This window comes from Chlorocebus sabaeus, chromosome 11 (genome assembly GCF_047675955.1).
Source record: "Chlorocebus sabaeus isolate Y175 chromosome 11, mChlSab1.0.hap1, whole genome shotgun sequence".
Lineage (NCBI taxonomy): Eukaryota > Metazoa > Chordata > Mammalia > Primates > Cercopithecidae > Chlorocebus > Chlorocebus sabaeus.
The window spans coordinates 119,197,771-119,215,275 of record NC_132914.1 but is presented as its reverse complement, the minus strand read 5'-3'; the positions used below and the strand labels follow the sequence as shown (position 1 = coordinate 119,215,275).

The window sequence follows — 17,505 nt, the reverse complement described above, 5'->3', positions numbered from 1 at the left end:
CCAGACAAGCACCCACCTCCCAAAGGTGCCCCATTAACACCTGCTAGGTTAAGAGCAACTAGACAGTGAGAATAACAATGATGATAATAACTCCCTCCCTTCCCTGAGCTCTTCCTGTGCACCCAGCACCATGCCCAGGGCTGCGTAGGCATCAATCCCCTCCTCAAATCCTATGAGGCTGGCCGGGCGTGGTCGTTCATGCCTGTAATCCCAGCACTTTGGGAGGTTGAGGCGGGGGGATCACTTGAGGTCAGGAGTTTGAGACCAGTCTAACCAATATGGTGAAACCCCGTCTCTACCAAAAATACAAAAATTAGCCGGGCATGGTGGTGAGTGCCTGTAATCCCGGCTACTCAGAAGCCTGAGCCAGGAGAATCGCTTGAATCTAGGAGGTGGAGGTTACAGTGAGCCAAGATTGTGCCACTGCAGTCCAACCTGGGCGACAAAGGAAGACTCCACCTCAAAAAAAGAGAAAAAAATCCTATGAGGCTGGTCCTCACTCAGCAAGGGGCAGGGCTGAGACGGCAGCCCTAGTCCGTCCAATTCAACACCATGGTTGCAAGACCCATGCTCTAACCAACATTGAACTTCCATGAGGAGCGTGCTTTTTAGAAACAGCATATCTTGGCCGGGCGCAGTGGCTCACATCTGTAATCCCAGCACTTTGGGGGGCCAAGGGGGGGATCATGAGGTCAGGAAATCGAGACCATCCTGGCTAACACAGTGAAACTCCACCTCTAATAAAAATACAAAAAAATTAGCCGGGCATGGTGGCGGGTGCCTGTAGTCCCAGCTACTCAGGAGGTTGAGGCAGGAGAATGGCATGAACCCGGGAGGCGGAGCTTGCAGTAAGCCGAGATCGCACCACTGCACTCCAGCCTGGGCGACAGAGCAAGACTCTGTCTAAAAAAAAAAAAAAAAAAAAAATAGCATATCTCTACCATAAGGCAGTTACTCAGGAGTGCATCTGAAATGCCCAGAACCATCTTTCTGATCCATTTATGCAAGAAAAATGTGCAATTTTTGCTTTGACCTATAATGTTTGTTCCCAGAGGTTGTTTTTTATAAATAGCACATCCCGTTGCTGCTCTTGTTTTCATTCTCCCTACCTTCTCTTCAGACGGGTAAAAGCCAATTGCTCTCATGACAAAAGGAAGCTCTGACAGGCAAATGTATTCTGACACCTTTCTGGTCTCCATCGTGTCGATGCCTTGACTGCGGAGCTGAGAATAGTAGAAGTAGTCTTCTAGCTCCTACGTAGGAATAGAACGGAAACACAACACACGTTTAGGCTTAAGTCTGAAGGCATCCATGAACACTTCAAAGACATTTTCTAGCAAGTACATTTTAAGCTCAATGGGGGAACAAAGCTTCGGAATAAAGCAAGAAGGTTAACCCCGGGCACATTTGCTTTACAAACTTAACTAGATGTTACCAGGAAGTGTTTACTCTAGGGACAATTACCCTGTAGAATTTTCCTTCCCGGCCACCAGACAGCAGACCATAGAATGGGGTCAAGTCTTCGCCCCCAAGAGAAACCGCTGCCTCCAGGACTCTGGAACAACAACAGAAATGTCCCTATTAGAAAGCGCTCAAGCGTGAGCACGGCTCAGAAGGTGGTCCGCACAGCACTGCGGCCCTCTGAAGGGTATCACGGCACAGATACAGTGAGGGTCTCTACATACTTGTTAAGAAAAGGTCCTTTAAAATGAAACCAAAACCAGAAAATTCCATTTCAAGCGTGGAACTCAGAGGTAGAGGGCACCCGCCTTAATTATGGTGATATTCTCTCGGTGATGACGGGGAGAAATTGCTTGGCAATTTGTCTGTAATCTTTGGGGAAGACGTGTCTCCTGGGGGTGGGGGAGGCATCCGTGTTCTGAAACCACAATCCTCCCAGACAGAGGAGCCTTACCCACAACTTTAGATCCACAAACGATCAGAGTCAAAAGAATGGGATATTGTACAAGTGGACTGCCAACACTAATTGCTTCCATAAAAACTCAGGAGACCACAGGGACCCATGCCAGTCAGATAAAAATAACCCTCTGCTCTCTAACACAAGGTCAGATTTTCCAAAAATAGGCCCTTTCAATGGTAAGAAAACCTACTTTTGTATGAGACCAACTTTGCCTCCTACAAAAGGCTAATCATCAGAAATCATTCTAATAATCCACTAACTGGATTATTGCTAATCGGGCGATTAGCCTCTTTGCTGTGACATCAAACACACCTCATGTAGACCACAGTGGGGACGTGGGGAAGTGTCCAGAGTGTGGAGTCACACGGACATGTGTGCAAGTCCCGGCTCTGCCCCTGGCAAGCTGTGTGACTCTGGGGAGGTGACTTAACCTCCCTGGCATCAGTGTCCTCCATTATAAAATGAGAAGATTCTGCCTCGCAGCATTGTTGTAAGAATTAATAAATGCATACCCGGTATACTAGTCTGTTTTCGTGCTGCTAATAAAAACATAACTGAGACTGGGCAATTTACAAAAGAAAGAGGTTTATTGGACTTACAGTTTCATATGGCTGGGGAGGCCTCACTATTATGGCAAAAGGTGAAAGGCATGTCTCGCATGGCGGTGGCAAGAGAGAGAATGAGAGCCCAAGTGAATCGGGTTTCCCCTTATCAAACCATCAGATCTCATGAGACTTATTCACTACCATGAGAACAGCATGGGGGAAACTGCCCCCATGATCCAACCAGCTCCCACCAGGTCCCTCCCACAACATGCGGGAATTATACTAGTGCAATTCAAGATGAGATTTGGGTGGGGACACAGCCAAACCATATCATTCCACCCGACCCCTCCCAAATCCCATGTCCTCATATTTCAAAACCAATCATGACTTCCCAACAGTCCCCCCAAGTCTTAACTCAATTCACATTCACTTAAAAGTCCACAGTCCAAAGTCTCATCTGAGACAGGCAAGTCCCTTTCACCTGTAAAATCAAAAGCAAGTTAATTACTTCCTAGACAGAATGGAGATACAGGAATTGGGTAAATACAGCCATTCCAAATGGGAGGAATTGGCCAAAACAAAGGGGCTACAGGCCCCATGCAAGTCCGAAATCCAGCAGGGCAGTCAAATCTTAAAGCTCCAAAATGATCTCCTTTGACTCCATGTCTTATATCCAGGTCACGCTGAGGCAAGAGGTGGGTTCCCATGGTCTTGGGCAGTTCCATCCCTGTGGCTTTGCAGGGTACAGCCTCCCTCCTGGCTGCTTTCATGGGCTGGCATTGGGTGTCTATGACTTTTCCAGGCAAATGGTGCAAGCTCTCAGTGGATCTACCATTCTGAGGTCTGGAGGATGGTGGCCCTGTTCTCACAGCTCCACTAGGCAGTGCCCCAGTAGAGACTCTGTGTGGGGCCTCTGACCCCACATTTCCCTTCCGCACTGCCCTAGCAGAGGTTCTCCATGAGGGCCCCACCCCTGCAACAAACTTCTGCCTGGGCATCAAGGTGTTTCCATACATCTTCTGAAATCTAGGCAGAGGTTCCCAAACCCCAATTCTTGACTTCTGTGGACTTGCAGGCTCAGCACCACATGAAAGCTGCCAAGGCTTGGAGCTTGCACTCTCTGAAGCCACAGCCCAAGCTCTACATTGGCCCCTTTCAGCCATGACTGGAATAGCTGGGATGCAAGGCACCAAGTCCCTAAGCAGCACACAGCATGGGGACCCTGGGCTTGTCCCAATAAATCTGGTCAAAACAAAGGCCTCCAGGACTGCGATGGGAGGGGCTGCCATGAAGATGTCTGATATGCCCTGGAGACATTTTCCCCATTGTCTTGGGTATTAACATTTGGCTAGTGGTTACATATGCAAATTTCTGCAGCCCGCTTGAATTTCTCCTCAGAAAATGGGTTTTTCTTTTCTGTCCCAGTCAAGTTGCAAATTTTCCTAATTTTTATGCTCTGCTTTCTTTATAAAACTGAATGCCTTTAACAGCACCCAAGTTACCTCCCAAATGCTTTGCTGCTTAGAAATTTCTTCCGCCAGAGGCCGGGAGTGGTGGCTCATGCCTGTAATCCCAGCACTTTGGGAGGCTGAGGCAGGTGGATCATGAGGTCGGGAGATTGAGACCACCCTGGCTAACATGGTGAAACCCTTTCTCTACTAAAAATACAAAAAATTAGCCAAGTGTGGTGGCACACACCTGTGGTCCCAGCTACTCAGGAGGCTGAGGCAGGAGAATCGCTTGAACCCAGGAGGCAGAGGTTGCAGTGAGTCAAAATTGTGCCACTGCACTCCAGCCTGGGTGACAGAGCAAGACTCCATCTCAAAAAAAAAAAAAAGGAAAAAAAATTTCATCCACCAGATACCTTAAATCATCTCTCTCAAGTTCAAAGTTCCACAAATCTCTAGGGCAAGGGCAAAATGCCACCAGTCTCTCTGCTAAAACGTAACAGAGTCACTTTTGCTCTAGTTCCCAACAAGTTCCTCATCTCCATCTGAGACCACCTCAACCTGGACCTTAGTCCATATCACTATCAGGCTTTTGGCTAAAGCCATTCAACAACTCTAGGAAGTTCCAAACTTTCCCACATCTTCCTGTCTTCTTCTGAGCCCTCCAAACTGTTCCAACCTCTGCGTGTTACCCAGTTCCAAAGTCACTTCCACGTTTTCAGGTACCTTTTCAGCAGTGCCCCATTCTACTGGTACCAATGTGCTGTATTAGTCCATTTTCACGCTGCTGATAAAGACATACCTGAGACTGCACAGTTTACAAAAGAAAGAGGTTTATTTGACTCACAGTTTCACATAGCTGAGGAGGCCTCACAATCATGGCAGAAGGTGAAAGGGATATCTCACATGGTGGTGGCAAGAGAGAATGAGAGCCAAGTGAAACAGGTTTCCCCTTATCGAACCATCAGATCTCATGAGACTTATTCACTACCATGAGAACAGCATGGGGGAACCACCCCCTAACCAGTCCAACTATCTCCCACCAGGTCCCTCCCACAACACATGGGAATTATCAGAGTACAATTCAAGATGAGATTTGGGTAGGAACACAGAGCCAAACCATATCACAAGGATTGGAGACAAAGTCCTTTATTTTCCTCCTGTAATGAATGTTTGTTAAGGTGTGGGGTGGACTTAGAAAGCCCTGGCTCTGAGTCCCAGCCCCACTGCCTCCTCCATTGTTGGGCAGTCATCAGACCCCTTGGAGTTAGCTTCTTGATATGTTTGATGGGGAAAATAGTGGTGCCCTCTCCCAGGATGGATGAGGATGAAATCAGATGATGCACGGAACTCACTCAGTGTAGGCCCCGGCCCTGAGAAAACTCAGCACAAGTGGTTGGGATTATTGCGGCCGTGGAAAATGGGTATCGGCCACACCTACACCTTTCTTAGGAAGAGTTTGCTACGCACTGTCCTGGGTCCTCTCACCGAGGCATGCATAAGCCCACGGGTTGGCTTAAGGTCTGAGGAACCTGGGTATTCTCCAGGGGTGCCTGAGGGCCCCTCCAGAAGGGCTGTGTCTTCCCCACTTCTCAGCTCAAATATTAGGCCATGGAGGCAAGTGTCCAGCCGAGAGGGCTCCCTCTCTGTGGCCTCCAGGCCAGGCCCAGGCCCAGTCCCGACAAGCTCCGTGAGTAGCAAGGCCACTTTTGCCATGTGACTCTGGAGCAGGGGCAGGTAAAGACCGGAAGTGACAGAGAGGAGCCTGTCCCCACCAGGAGCCCCTGAGGGGAAAGGCTGGCAAGAGCACCTGGTCCGCTGGGAACAGCCTGTGGCTCCCGCCCCGGTGTTCAGAGTTCCACTACATCCCCTGCCTCCTGGCCACCATCCACTGACCCCACAGGGGACCAGGGACCGAACTGGGATTTCTCCAACCCACGCTGGGAAAGAGACGTCCTCTGTCTGTGGTGAGAGTTCTAATTTGTGAAATCTGGGAATTGTGGGCGGCCATCTTCCTGCTGAGTAAGGAAACCCAGTTCTGCAGAGAATGAAGCCAACAGCAGGGCCGAGAGGACAGCAAGCGCTGCGGGCACAAGTGTGCCGCTGTCCATGACCTTCCTGCAGTGTAGCTACATGTGATCCCAATGACCTTCTCATATGTTCCCTTTTGCCTAAATTGTGTTTCTAACACTTGCAACAGAAAAGAGGTCATTAGGGCAGAAAAGGGAAATGACACTTACTGAAAACCTGCTCTGTGCCCAGCAATCCACACAGTACTTCTGGGAAGGAGCTAGAGTTCTCAGCCCTGTGGCAAGCACACAGTAGGTGCTCTGTCAACGCTCCCTGCAGGAGGCGGAGGAGGAATGGTCTCAACTTGGTGGGAGGAGTCCCATTTAACAGCTGGAGGAACTGAGGTTCCGAGAAGTGAAGGGACTTGGCAGGCGTCATCCAGCAAGCAGGTAGTGACTAGCTAGGATTCAAATCAGGGTCTCTCTGCTCTTGGCTGAGCAGGGCAGCAGGATGACAGGAGGCAGGGAGGCTGAGCACAAAGAAGTAATGCGGGATTTTGAAACAGATGCCAGACAAGGAGAGGAGAAAGGGTGGCATGCTAGCATGGAGGGGCAGAAGAAGGGGTGTGCGGAATGAACCCTGAGAGAGGGGATGGAAGGGGCTCTCCTGGGGCAGAAGTGCCATAGACTGTGATGGTAGCAGTTGGGGCCAAGGGGAGCACTGACTGAAATGATCGAACGTGAGGGGATTTATCATTTTTATCTCCCCTACAACTCATCGTCAGTGACTCTAGTAGGAAATTTTGTTGGTTACTTGTTTAGGTTTTTACATTTCTTTCTGTTAGTGAAGTGCTGATCATATTAAGTCACCAGAAGCAGCAATGAAGTGCTAATTAGTTTATAATAATCCTTTGTCCCCACCACAGATTAAATTGAAATTCTCAGAAGCCTGGACTCTGGCCAGGCGAAAGCTATTGGAAAGCAGAGACCTTTTTTTCTTTTTCTTAAATTTCTACCATTCCAGATCCCAAGACGACTGAGAAGAAAACAAACATTTTAGAATGTTCTAGCCGGGTGCAGTGGCTCGCATCTGTAATCCCAACACTTTGGGTGGCCAAGGCTTGAGCCCATGAGTTCAAGACCAGCCTAGGCTTGGTGAGACTCTCTATCAACAAAAAAATAATTTTTTAAAAGTTAGCCAGGCACAGTGGCATGTGCCTGTGGTCCCAGCTACTCAGGAGGCGGAGGCAGGAGAATCGTTTGAGCCCAGGAGTTCGAGGCTGCAGTGAGCCACGATCACTCCTCTGTACTACAGCCCGAGTGACCGAGTCAGATCCTGTCTCAACAACAACAAATAGAAAGGAAGGTTCTGCTTGTCCCCACAAGGTGTGCCTTGTCCCCATGGTTCCAGGCAACAAGCCAGGGAGCAAGGAACCAGGCAGCCATTCTGAGGCCATGATCCCTTTTCAATGGGAGAGTTCACCTCCAGCTCCTAAATCCCCAAGTTCCCATGACCTGCTCTCTCAGGTGAAGGCGGGGTGGAAGTCAGAGCTGCAAGTGCAATCTCAAACACCGTGGTTCCAAAGCAGATTTAACTGGCTATTTTTGCTCATATTCAGGTTAAGAGTAGAAGCTTCAATATCCGCCATAAAAAGAAAGATGTGCACTTGGCAGATGGCAGGGGGTACACTGTGCTGGCAGCCAGGAATCAGGTTTGTTCTGTGAGGAAGGAAGGTGCCTCTGAGCTGTTTTTGCTCCTCAACGTCACAATGCCAGGACAGAGGCCCAGGCGAGCCACAGGCAGCGCAGCAGCTTGGAGAAGTGGTCAGGAACAGGAACCGGCTGCCACGTGGTTGACTCTGCCCTGTGGCAGCACGCTGAATTTGGGTAGATGAGGGGACAGTGTGGGTGCTTGTCCCCTCTTTGTTAGGGAAGATCCTGAGCTCATAAGCAAATGCCCTTACAGGAAGAAGAGAAGAAAGGAAATCATTCACTTGCTGAGTACTTCGCTCTGTGCTAGGCGCTTTTCCCATATTAAACTGCCTGATCTTTACAGGGATCCTACAGAAGTCCCTATTATCACCCCACTTCGCAGGCAAGGACTCTAAAGATCAGGGACGTTAAGAAGCTTGCCCTAGGCCCCATAGCCAGTAGAGAGTGGCCCCATATTCAAACTCATATTACCCCTTTCACCTCAAAGTCCACATACTCTCCAATGTTCAACTCTCGAATTCTCCAGCCTTGCCTCAGGCAGAGGTTCTCCGTTCAGAGCAGGGAGGGTGAGAGGAGAAGCCGAAAATACCCACGTCAAATGATCCTCTTACTATTTCCGTAGTGCATGCTTTGGAGGGTCAGCCTAGATCTTTCTAGCAGGTGTGGCTATGCAGAGCAGAGGGAGAAGCATTTGAGGGAGCAGGGGTGACCCCAAGGTCTGTCACATTGCCTGAACTGCAAACACCATTGGTCCATGGAACAGGACAGTAACCCCCGTCTGCAGAGTAATGTGAGCCATGCCACCGGGGAGCAACCTGAGGGCCAGGCCCTGTGACATCCTAGCACAGTACCTGGCACACAGTAGGGTTCAGTGTCTATCACTGTCGCTGAGTGAAACAGAGTTTACACTTGGTACTTTCCTTCTCACCCCGTTGTGTACCTTAAGGTGATTTTCCACTGCACCACAGAGCGATCATGCCCTCCTGCGGTGAAGGCGTAGCGGCCATCATAGGAAATGGCCATGCCAGCCACCCCGTTTGGGTGACAAACAATAGCAGATGTCTTATGTGGATTGCCGTCAACTGGTAAGATCTGAAGTCCAACCTAGAAAGGAACACATAATTGGATATTCAGACTCAGGTAGCTGGGCCCGAGAGGCCTGGCACATTCACATGTCACCTCCAGATCTGTGTGCCAGAAGGACCTGTGTGTCTGGACCCATCTCTGAGGGTGAGAGCCACATATAATGTAGCTGGGCATCCACACACACCAGCCCTGGTAGGGGCCCCTCGCACAGCTCTAACAGATACACAGAAGGGAAGCTTTCCTCCCTGCCTTCATGGTCAGTTGTCCCGGGTTTTCCAGAATAAATCTCACAACCTATGACTTTACACTTTTTTTTTGAGACAGAGTCTGGCTTTCTCGCCCAGGCTGGAGTGCAGTGGCACGATCTCCGCTCACTGCAAGCTCCGCCTCCCGGGTTCATGCCATTCTCCCGCCTCAGCCTCCCAAATAGCTGGGACTACAGGCGCCCGCCACCACGCCCGGCTAATTTTTTGTATTTTTAGTAGAGATGGGGTTTCACCGTGTTAGCCAGGATGGTCTCGATCTCCTGACCTCATGATCCACCCGCCTTGGCCTCCCGAAGTGCTGGGATTACAGGATTACACCGCGCCCAGCCCCACTTTACACTTTTCGGTGTAGATTATTCATTAAACGTACAACAAAGTGCAACTAATTTGCATTTTTTTTTTTTTAGACGAAGTCTTGCTCTGTTGCCCAGGCTGGAGTACAGTGGCGCGATCTCGGCTCACTGCAAGCTCCGCCTCCCGGGCTCACGCCATTCTCCTGCCTCAGCCTCCCGAGTAGCTGGGACTACAGGCATGTGCCACCATGCCCGGCTAATTTTTTTTGTATTTTTAGTAGAGACGGGGTTTCACCGTGTTAGCCAGGATGGTCTTGATTTTCTGACCTCGTGATCCGCCCGCCTTGGCCTCCCAAAGTGCTGGAAGTGCTGGGATTACAGGTGTGAGCCACTGCGCCCAGCCAATTTGCATATTTTTATAAGAGTTTTTCCACATAAATAAATAAGAAGGAAAATCCTTTGGTGGCCCATGTAACTTCACTGGGAATATAGAAAATGCAGTAACTCTGCTCAGAAATGTCTCCCAAGAGTCTTCCTAACTCATCAAGGGCAATTTTCAGTATCACAGCTGACCGGGGTGGAAGCAGTTGGGCTTGGCTGTAAACCCAGAACTCTCTGAGTCTCGTGATCTTCGGTAATGACTGCTGCTCATGACACACAGAGTCAACTCCCAGAGCTGGAGAAGAGGGTGCTGTTACCTTGTCTCTGTTAATAAACACCAAGTAGCGTTTCTGTAGCTCTGCCATGCTTCTCACTGGGAGGACTTGTGTTTGCTCAATAGGGGAACCATAAGCTGGCCCCATAAGCGTCTTTCTGAAGGCAAAAAGAGAAACAGTTTTTAAAATTCCACAAATCTCAACATAGGTTTTAAGATTCTTTGGTCAGGCTGGGTGCAGTGGCTCACGCCTGTAATCCCAGCACTTTGGGAGGCTGAGGCAGGCAGATTACAAGATCAGGAGTTTGAGACCAGCCTGGCCAATATGGTGAAACTCCGTCTTTACTAAAAATACAAAAATTAGCTAGACATGGTGGCGGGCGCCTGCAATCCCAGCTACTCGGGAGGTTGAGACAGGAAAATTACTTGAACCCAGGAGGTGGAGGTTGCAGTGAGCCAAGATTGCGCCACTGCACTCCAGTTTAGGTGACAAAGTGAGACTCCGTCTCAAAAAAAAAAAAAAAAAAAAAAAGACTCTTTGGTCATGGATGGGGCATGGTGGCTCACGCCTGTAATCCCAGTACTTTGGGAGGCTGAGGCAGGCGGATCAACTGAGGTCAGGAGTTCAAGACAAGCCTGGCCAACATGGTGAAACACCATCTCTACTAAAAAAAAAATTAGCCAGGTGTAGTGGTGCGCACCTGTAGTCCCAGCTACTCAGGAGGCTGAGGCATGAGAATCGCTTGAATCTGGGAGGTGGAGGTTGTAGTGAGGTGAAATCATGCTACTGCACTTCATCCTGGGCGACAGAGCAAGACTCCATCGAAAGGAAGAAGGAAAAGAAAAGAGAAAAGAGAAGCGAAGCAAAGAGAATAGTTGAGTTTTTAAAATTCCATAAATCTCAACATAGGTTTTAAGACTCTGGTCCTGGGCAGAACACAGTGGCTGATGCCCATAATCCCAGCACTGTGGGAGGCTAAGGTGGGAGGATTGCTTGGGGTTAGGAGTTTGAGTCCAGCCTGGGCAATACAGTAGTTTCCTGTCTCTACGAAAAATTAGCCTGGCTTGGTGGCCTGAGGCTGAGGTGGGAGCATTGTTTGAGCCTGGGAGGTCGAGGTTGCAGTGAGCCAGTGAGCCGGGATCATGCCACTGCACTCCAGCCTGGGCAACAGAGTGAGACCTTGCCTCAAAAAAAAAAAAGAAGAAGGAGGAGGAGAAAATCTATATCTCCACATTGCTGCACCCTATCCCAAGATAATCATGAGTAATAGTTTGGTGTATATGACTCAAGAATTTCTTTTGTAATTATAATTTTATATAAAAATAGAATTATGCTATTCATGTTTCATTGGTAATTTGCTTTATCTCATATTGCATCTTTGAGATATTTCCATGTAATTACACAGAGAGCTGTCTTACTCTTCCTCTTTTTTTCTTTTCTAAAAGCAGCATCGTGTTCCAGTGTACTGACAAGCCATCGTTTAACTAATCCCCTATTAATGGGCATTTGGATTGTTTCCATTTTTAAAAATATTTTCAAACAAGACATCCTTTTACTTATGTCTTGGCATACTGTGTGAGTACTTCTGTGGGCTACATTCCTAGAAGTCAGAAGATATGATAAAATTTAATAGAGGGTGACAAATTGCTTTCCCAAAAGGTTACACTGATTCACACCCGCCCCCAGCAGCGGATGAGAGTGCCCGTTTCCCTAGCCTCTTGCCAATGCTAAGCACTATCAATCATTTTTATCTTTGCTAATCTGATTGGTGAAAAAATGATATCTTGTTTTCATTTGCATCTTTGACATGCTAGTGAGCATCTGCTCATAGGTTTATTGGCCTTTTCCTGTGAACTGCCTTTTCATGTTCTTTCAAATATTTTTTAAATGCATTTTTAAATTCTTTTGGATTTATCATGAAAAGACAATTCCTTCCCAATTAAGCCACGGTTATGAGGCTTCCTTATTCCTACAGCTTAAAAGATGCTTTATTCAAGGGCTTTTATTCTGGAATGATGGAAATGCTCTGAAGCTAGAGTGGGGGTTACACAGCACTGTGAGTACTAAATGCCACGGAACTGTTTCTTTTCTTTTTTTTTTTTTTTTAAGACAGAGTCTTGCTCTGTCACCCAGGCTGGAGTAAAGTGGTTGGTGCAATCCCGCCTCACTGCAAACTCCACCTCCCGGGTTCAAGCGATTCTCCTGCTTTAGCCTCCAGAGTAGCTGGGATTACAGGCGCCTGCCACCATGCCCGGCTAATTTTGTATTTTTAGTAGAGATGAGGTTTCACCATGTTGGCCAGGCTGGTCTCGAACTCCTGACCTCAGGTGATCCACCCACCTCGGCCCCTCCCAAAGTGCTGGGATTACAGGCATTCGCCACCGTGCCCAGCTGAACTGTTCACTTTCAAATGGTTCATTTTATGTTACATGAGTATCACCTTGATAAATTTTTTTAAGCTGCTTTATGCTAATTTCAGATTGATCATCATTAGGCAGAAGCTCCCAACTCTGTGTCTGAAAGTCCCTCCTGCCTCTTTCCTCCAGTGAATGACCATTAGCAGGAACTTCAGGCCCGAGGTCTGCCAGCCCTCATTCTCCAGCTCTGCCAGTTCAGTGTCTTAGGACTGCGCATATCCGAGAGATATTCTTTGTCCAAAAAGTATGTGTTCATTAAAAACTATGCGCAATGACTCTGAAGTCTTTCTAAAGCTCCTCTTTACACATGCTTTCAAGTGTTTTAATTGCTTAAGAAAATTGTCCTGGATTTCTCTCTGTACCATAAAACATGGCATTTCTCAGTCATTTTTTCTTGTGCCTTCTGGGAAAGAACTGTTTAAAACAACAACAACGACAACAAAACATCCCAGGTAGTCCTGGCCTTTTGAGGACCTGTCTTATCTGAGATACATTTCAAAACCATGATAGTCCTCAAGCCTGAGCCAGCTGCGGCCAGTTCCCTGATTTCCTTCTTCCGGTGGTGGTGGCAGTGGCAGTGGCAGTGGTGGTGGCTGTGGTGGATCACTGAAACATTCTCCCTTCCAACTTCTTCAGTGGGAGAATACTTAGCAGGGCTGTGGACAAGGGAACGGGATGACAGTGTTTGTTGTGAGGGCTCACAGGGGCCGAAGCACAGGGGCCCACGGGCATGCGCAGGATGGTGTCAGGAGGGAGGAGACGCCGCTCTAGGATGCTGGGCAGTGGATGCCCTGCTCCCCGGATGCAGACACCCTGCTCCCCGGCTAGTGTCTTCCCCGTTTCATGCCTTCAACCATCCTGTGCTCCTGACTCCAGCCCAGCCTCTCCTAGGACCTCCACACTCCAGAGCCTTATTTGTGGATTCCGACCCGAATGTCAAGCAGGCATGTGAAGCTTGCCTTGTGCAGTCTGAGTCCCGGTGTATCTCGAAGCTCTCCTTCTGTTGCCCCCCTCATCTCTTTAAAGGCCCAGTCCATTCTAACGGCTTCGAGAGGTGTCTTCCCTCACACCACCTTTTCCCTCCATTTTGCTTTGCCAGCAGGACACATCCAGAATCTGACCCTCCCTTCTGCCCTCAGGGCCAAGCCGCCATCAGCTCTCACACCAGTTTCCCCAATCTTGCTTCTATCTTTGCGCCCCAGAGTCTGCTCTCTGTACAGAAACCAGACATCATTGTAAAGAATCAATCAGAACATGTCATTCCTCTGCTCAAAACCCTCCACTAGCTCTCGTCTTACCTGGGAAAGAGCCGGAGTCTCCAGGGTGCCGTGTGCCAGGCACCAGCCCGCACCTCTGACCCGCTCTCCCACACCCCCTCCTTGCCCACTCCACTCTGGCCTCGCCAACCTTCGCAGCATTTCCCAAACCCTAGACGCCCCCCACCTTCACTCATCGGCCCTTGCTGATCCACTGTTTTTCCTCCAACCGGGAGGCAGCCCCTTGCTTTCTTCAAGTCTCTGTTCAGATGCTCAGATGTCCCCTGCTCTCCAAGGCCTTCCCTGCCTCCCCATCTTTTCATCCTGCCTTTTCCTTTTTTTTTTTTTCTTTGCACAGACCTGATTACCACCTACCTACTACCTGGCTACTTGTTCACACTATTGCATCACCTGCCCCCCACCAACATGTAAACTACACGGTGATGGAAACCGTTTTGTTTTCATCCTTGTCTTCAGCACCTAAAACAGTACCTGGCTCACACAGGGTGTGAACAAAGGAGTGCTAGCAATTAAAGTTACAACTCCTTTGAGACCCAAGAGTAAGAAAAAATCAAACGATTGTTAGTAGCTGGGTAAAACTATGCTTTTCCTAACGAGAGGAGAACAGGAGACAGCATCAGCAACCTTCCCAGGGCTGCAAGTCTGTGTCCTTCCTGGATTCTGCACATCTCACCTCCACGCAGGGCCACATGACCTTGGTGAGAGTTACTTACGTTATCTGTGCCTCAGTTTCCTCCTCTGCAAAGCAAAGAGGATGATGATAGTAGCCAAGCTGCTTGCAGGTCCCTGCATAGAGACTTGAAACAGGCTGGGGGCAGAGAACTCGATCCACACCCCCTACAGTGGGAAGCTGCGGGTGCTTACCTGCACATTTTGGTGGTAGAATTAAAAAGCTTCACTTTGTAGCCACTGTTGCAAATAAGCAGGAAGAGTTCCCTGGTGAGTGGTGGGTACCAGACCATGCAGGTGGGATAGCAGCCCTGGTCTGTGTGGTGAATGTCCAGGACTTCCAGGCAGTCTTTGTAGCTCCTGAGAAGATCATACTCTATCTGCAGAGGAGCCCAGATGGACACACATGAGGACTGAGCCAAATTAAAGGCTCAGCTAAAGAGCCCCTAGCTCTTGGGTGACAGCCTTTATAATTATCAGCAACAGTGCTGTTCTCCAGGATATGGTATCAGGTCTCCCAACAGAAGACTTGCCTAGAACCGACACTAAGTCATCAGTACTGAGAATTCACTATCCGGAAGACAATGAGCTGAGTGCTCTAAAAACATCTGTCATGTCATCCTCAGAACTTCCCTGCAAAGGAGTACTGTTGTGCCCATTTTACAGATGAGAAAACAGATGTTCAAGGATGGTCAGAGTGGCTTATCCAAGGTCACATAGCTAAAAAGTGGCAGAGTAAAAATTCAAAAATTCACATTTAGATCCAGCTGACTCCCACACCTGACATCTTACAGTTCTGTTATACTGTGTCACTTATTATCTTAGGAACTAATTCATCTAAATCTCAGCCCAGCACTTGGCAATCGCAAATCAGCAGCCGCTGAACTGGGTCCATACAGGTATGTTTTCATGGGCAGGGCAGAATAGATGGATGGATGGATGGGTGGATGGTTGGATGGATGGATGGGTGGGTGGGTGTATGGATGGATGGATGGATGGACAGATGGATGGATGGACGGATGGATGGACAGACGGATGAATGAATGGATAAACTGAATAAAGGAAGGAAGGCAAGAGACAGAAGGGAGGGGTCGGGGAGGGAGGGAAGAAGAAAGGGAGGGAAGGAAGGGAGGGAGGGAGAGATGGGGAGAGGAAAGGAGGGAGGGAGGAAGGAAGGAAAAACAGACAGATACACTGACTGGTTGATTTTGAATCCATTTCACCTGACCCTGTAATATCGCATTTGCCACTGTCCCTACCTTTTCCTCTTATCTCACAACGTCTCCTAGTTTTCATATTTAGGTAGTAGCCTGGCCCCAACTGCTGGACATGAAGACAGTGTTAGTGAGTGTCGGCCCTCCCCGTGCACACTGGGAGGTGAGGGCGGCTGCTTTCCACGCTGTGGGGAACTCCCCGCTCCCTGCCTTCTGACTTGTTGCTGCCCGGAAGCCTCCTCGTCCAGAACAGGAATCCCCAGGTGGTGTCCCAGGCATGTTAAGGCAAAATGCCAACCTGGAGAGGTTTGTGATCCTTCACTGTGCACTCATTTTCTCCAACAAACACACATACTGTGCGCCTGGCTCTATGCAGTATGCCAGGGATGTCACAAGAGTGAGACACAGTCCTGGTGACCAGGTCAACGAAAAGTAAATAGCTCACCAAGAGCCTGTCTGTCCCAAGGCTCAGCAGTCTAGGCTCATTGCTGTCCAGGTAAACCCCAAACAGGAGACTTCGAATGCTTTTGCGATGAGAACGAAGTCTTGCTAAGTACTCCCAGACCCTCTGTCCGTTTCTGACCACCAGCATGTAAACAGCCACAGTAAAACTTCTATCCTGAAGATGAGCAAAAGAGAAGGAGTTATCCCGTTTTACGTTTAGTAAATTAAGAATCATCATTATGGGCCGGGTGTGGTGGCTCATGCCTGTAATCCCAGCACTTTGGGAACCGAGGCAGGTGGATCACCTGAGGTCAGGAGTTCAAGACCAGCCTGGCCAGTATGGCAAAACCCCATCTCTACTAAAAATACAAAAATTAGCTGGGCGTGGTGGCACACACCTGTAATTCTAGCTACTTGGGAGGCTGACACAGAATTCCTTGAACCTGGGAGGAGAAGGTTGCAGCAAGCCAAGATTGTAACACTGCACTTCAGCCTGGGCAACAGAACAAGACCCTATCAAAAAAAAAATACTAAGAATATTTTCTTCAAAAAAATCTTAGTCTATTCAAGCAAATAGTAAAACAATTTCCATTTTAGTTTTTTTTTTTTTTTTTTTTGAGACAAGAGTCTTGATCTATTGCCCAGGCTGGAGTGCAGTGGCCTGATCACGGCTCACTGCAGTCTCAGTCTCCTGGGCTCAAAAGATCCTCCAGCCTCAGCCTCCTAAGTAGCTAGGACTACAGGCACACACCACCATACCTGGCTAGTTTTTTTTTTTTTTTTTCATTATTTTTTGTAGAGATGGGGTCTCACCATGTTGCCCAGGCTGGTCTTGAACTCCTGCCTCAAGCAATCTGACTGCCTCGACCTCCCAAAGTGCTGGGATTACAGGTATGAGCTACACCTGGCCTAATGCCCATTTTACAGACAAGAAAATTAAAGTTAAAAGCAGAAAAACTGAAAAGGTAGTCAGGGGAAAAGTATGAAGGTGACACTATGGTCTTACACTCTTCCCTCGCTGTCTGTGGAAAGGCAAAAGCCTGATTCTTTGCGCCTTTGTCCTCCCTTTTCTTTGTCCAGCTACATACAATAAAAAAAGCCATGTGTTTTTGAAAGGTATGAAGGCTGCGAGTGAACCAGGTCGGGGTGGGAGCCTGGCCTGAGGGGACACAGAGGCTGGACTGTGTGTGCCCACAGTGTGCTGAGATGGCTTTGTCTTCAGAAGCATTGTGTACACAAACCAGAGGAGTGGCCGCACCAGCGTGGAGACGGAGAGCGCTGGAAGGGACAGGAGTTTAGTGAAGACCACTGCTTTTCCCCTCCCAACATAAAGACAGACCAACATAACTGCCTTATAGCTCACTGTAACCTCAAACTCCTGGTCCCCAGGGGTCCTCCCGCCTCAGCCTCCTGGATAACTGGGGCTACAGATGTGTGCCACAAGGCCTGGCTAATTTTTAAACAATGTTTTTGTAGCAATGGGGTCCTGCTGTGTTTCCTAGGCTGGTCGTGAACTCCTGTCCTCCAATGATCCTCCCACCTCAGCC

At 48.7% G+C, this 17,505-nt stretch overlaps 1 protein-coding gene across 4 annotated transcripts in view; it reads right to left on the bottom strand.

Annotated features, from left to right (window-relative positions):
- Window positions 1-17,505, bottom strand: part of CFAP251 (cilia and flagella associated protein 251) — an 82,262-nt gene that overhangs the window by 22,304 nt on the left and 42,453 nt on the right. For 3 of the 4 annotated variants that reach the window (XM_037995541.2, XM_037995544.2, XM_037995542.2), the window contains 6 exons: window positions 15,960-16,133; window positions 14,496-14,680; window positions 9,980-10,094; window positions 8,577-8,740; window positions 1,465-1,555; window positions 1,110-1,253 (listed from right to left, as the gene is read on the bottom strand). In XM_037995541.2, the coding sequence (XP_037851469.2) occupies window positions 1,110-1,253; window positions 1,465-1,555; window positions 8,577-8,740; window positions 9,980-10,094; window positions 14,496-14,680; window positions 15,960-16,133 (873 nt within the window). Of the gene's footprint in view, window positions 1-1,109; window positions 1,254-1,464; window positions 1,556-6,807; window positions 7,883-8,576; window positions 8,741-9,979; window positions 10,095-14,495; window positions 14,681-15,959; window positions 16,134-17,505 lie in introns of those variants that run through there. The other variant, XM_037995543.2, reaches the window with a different exon arrangement.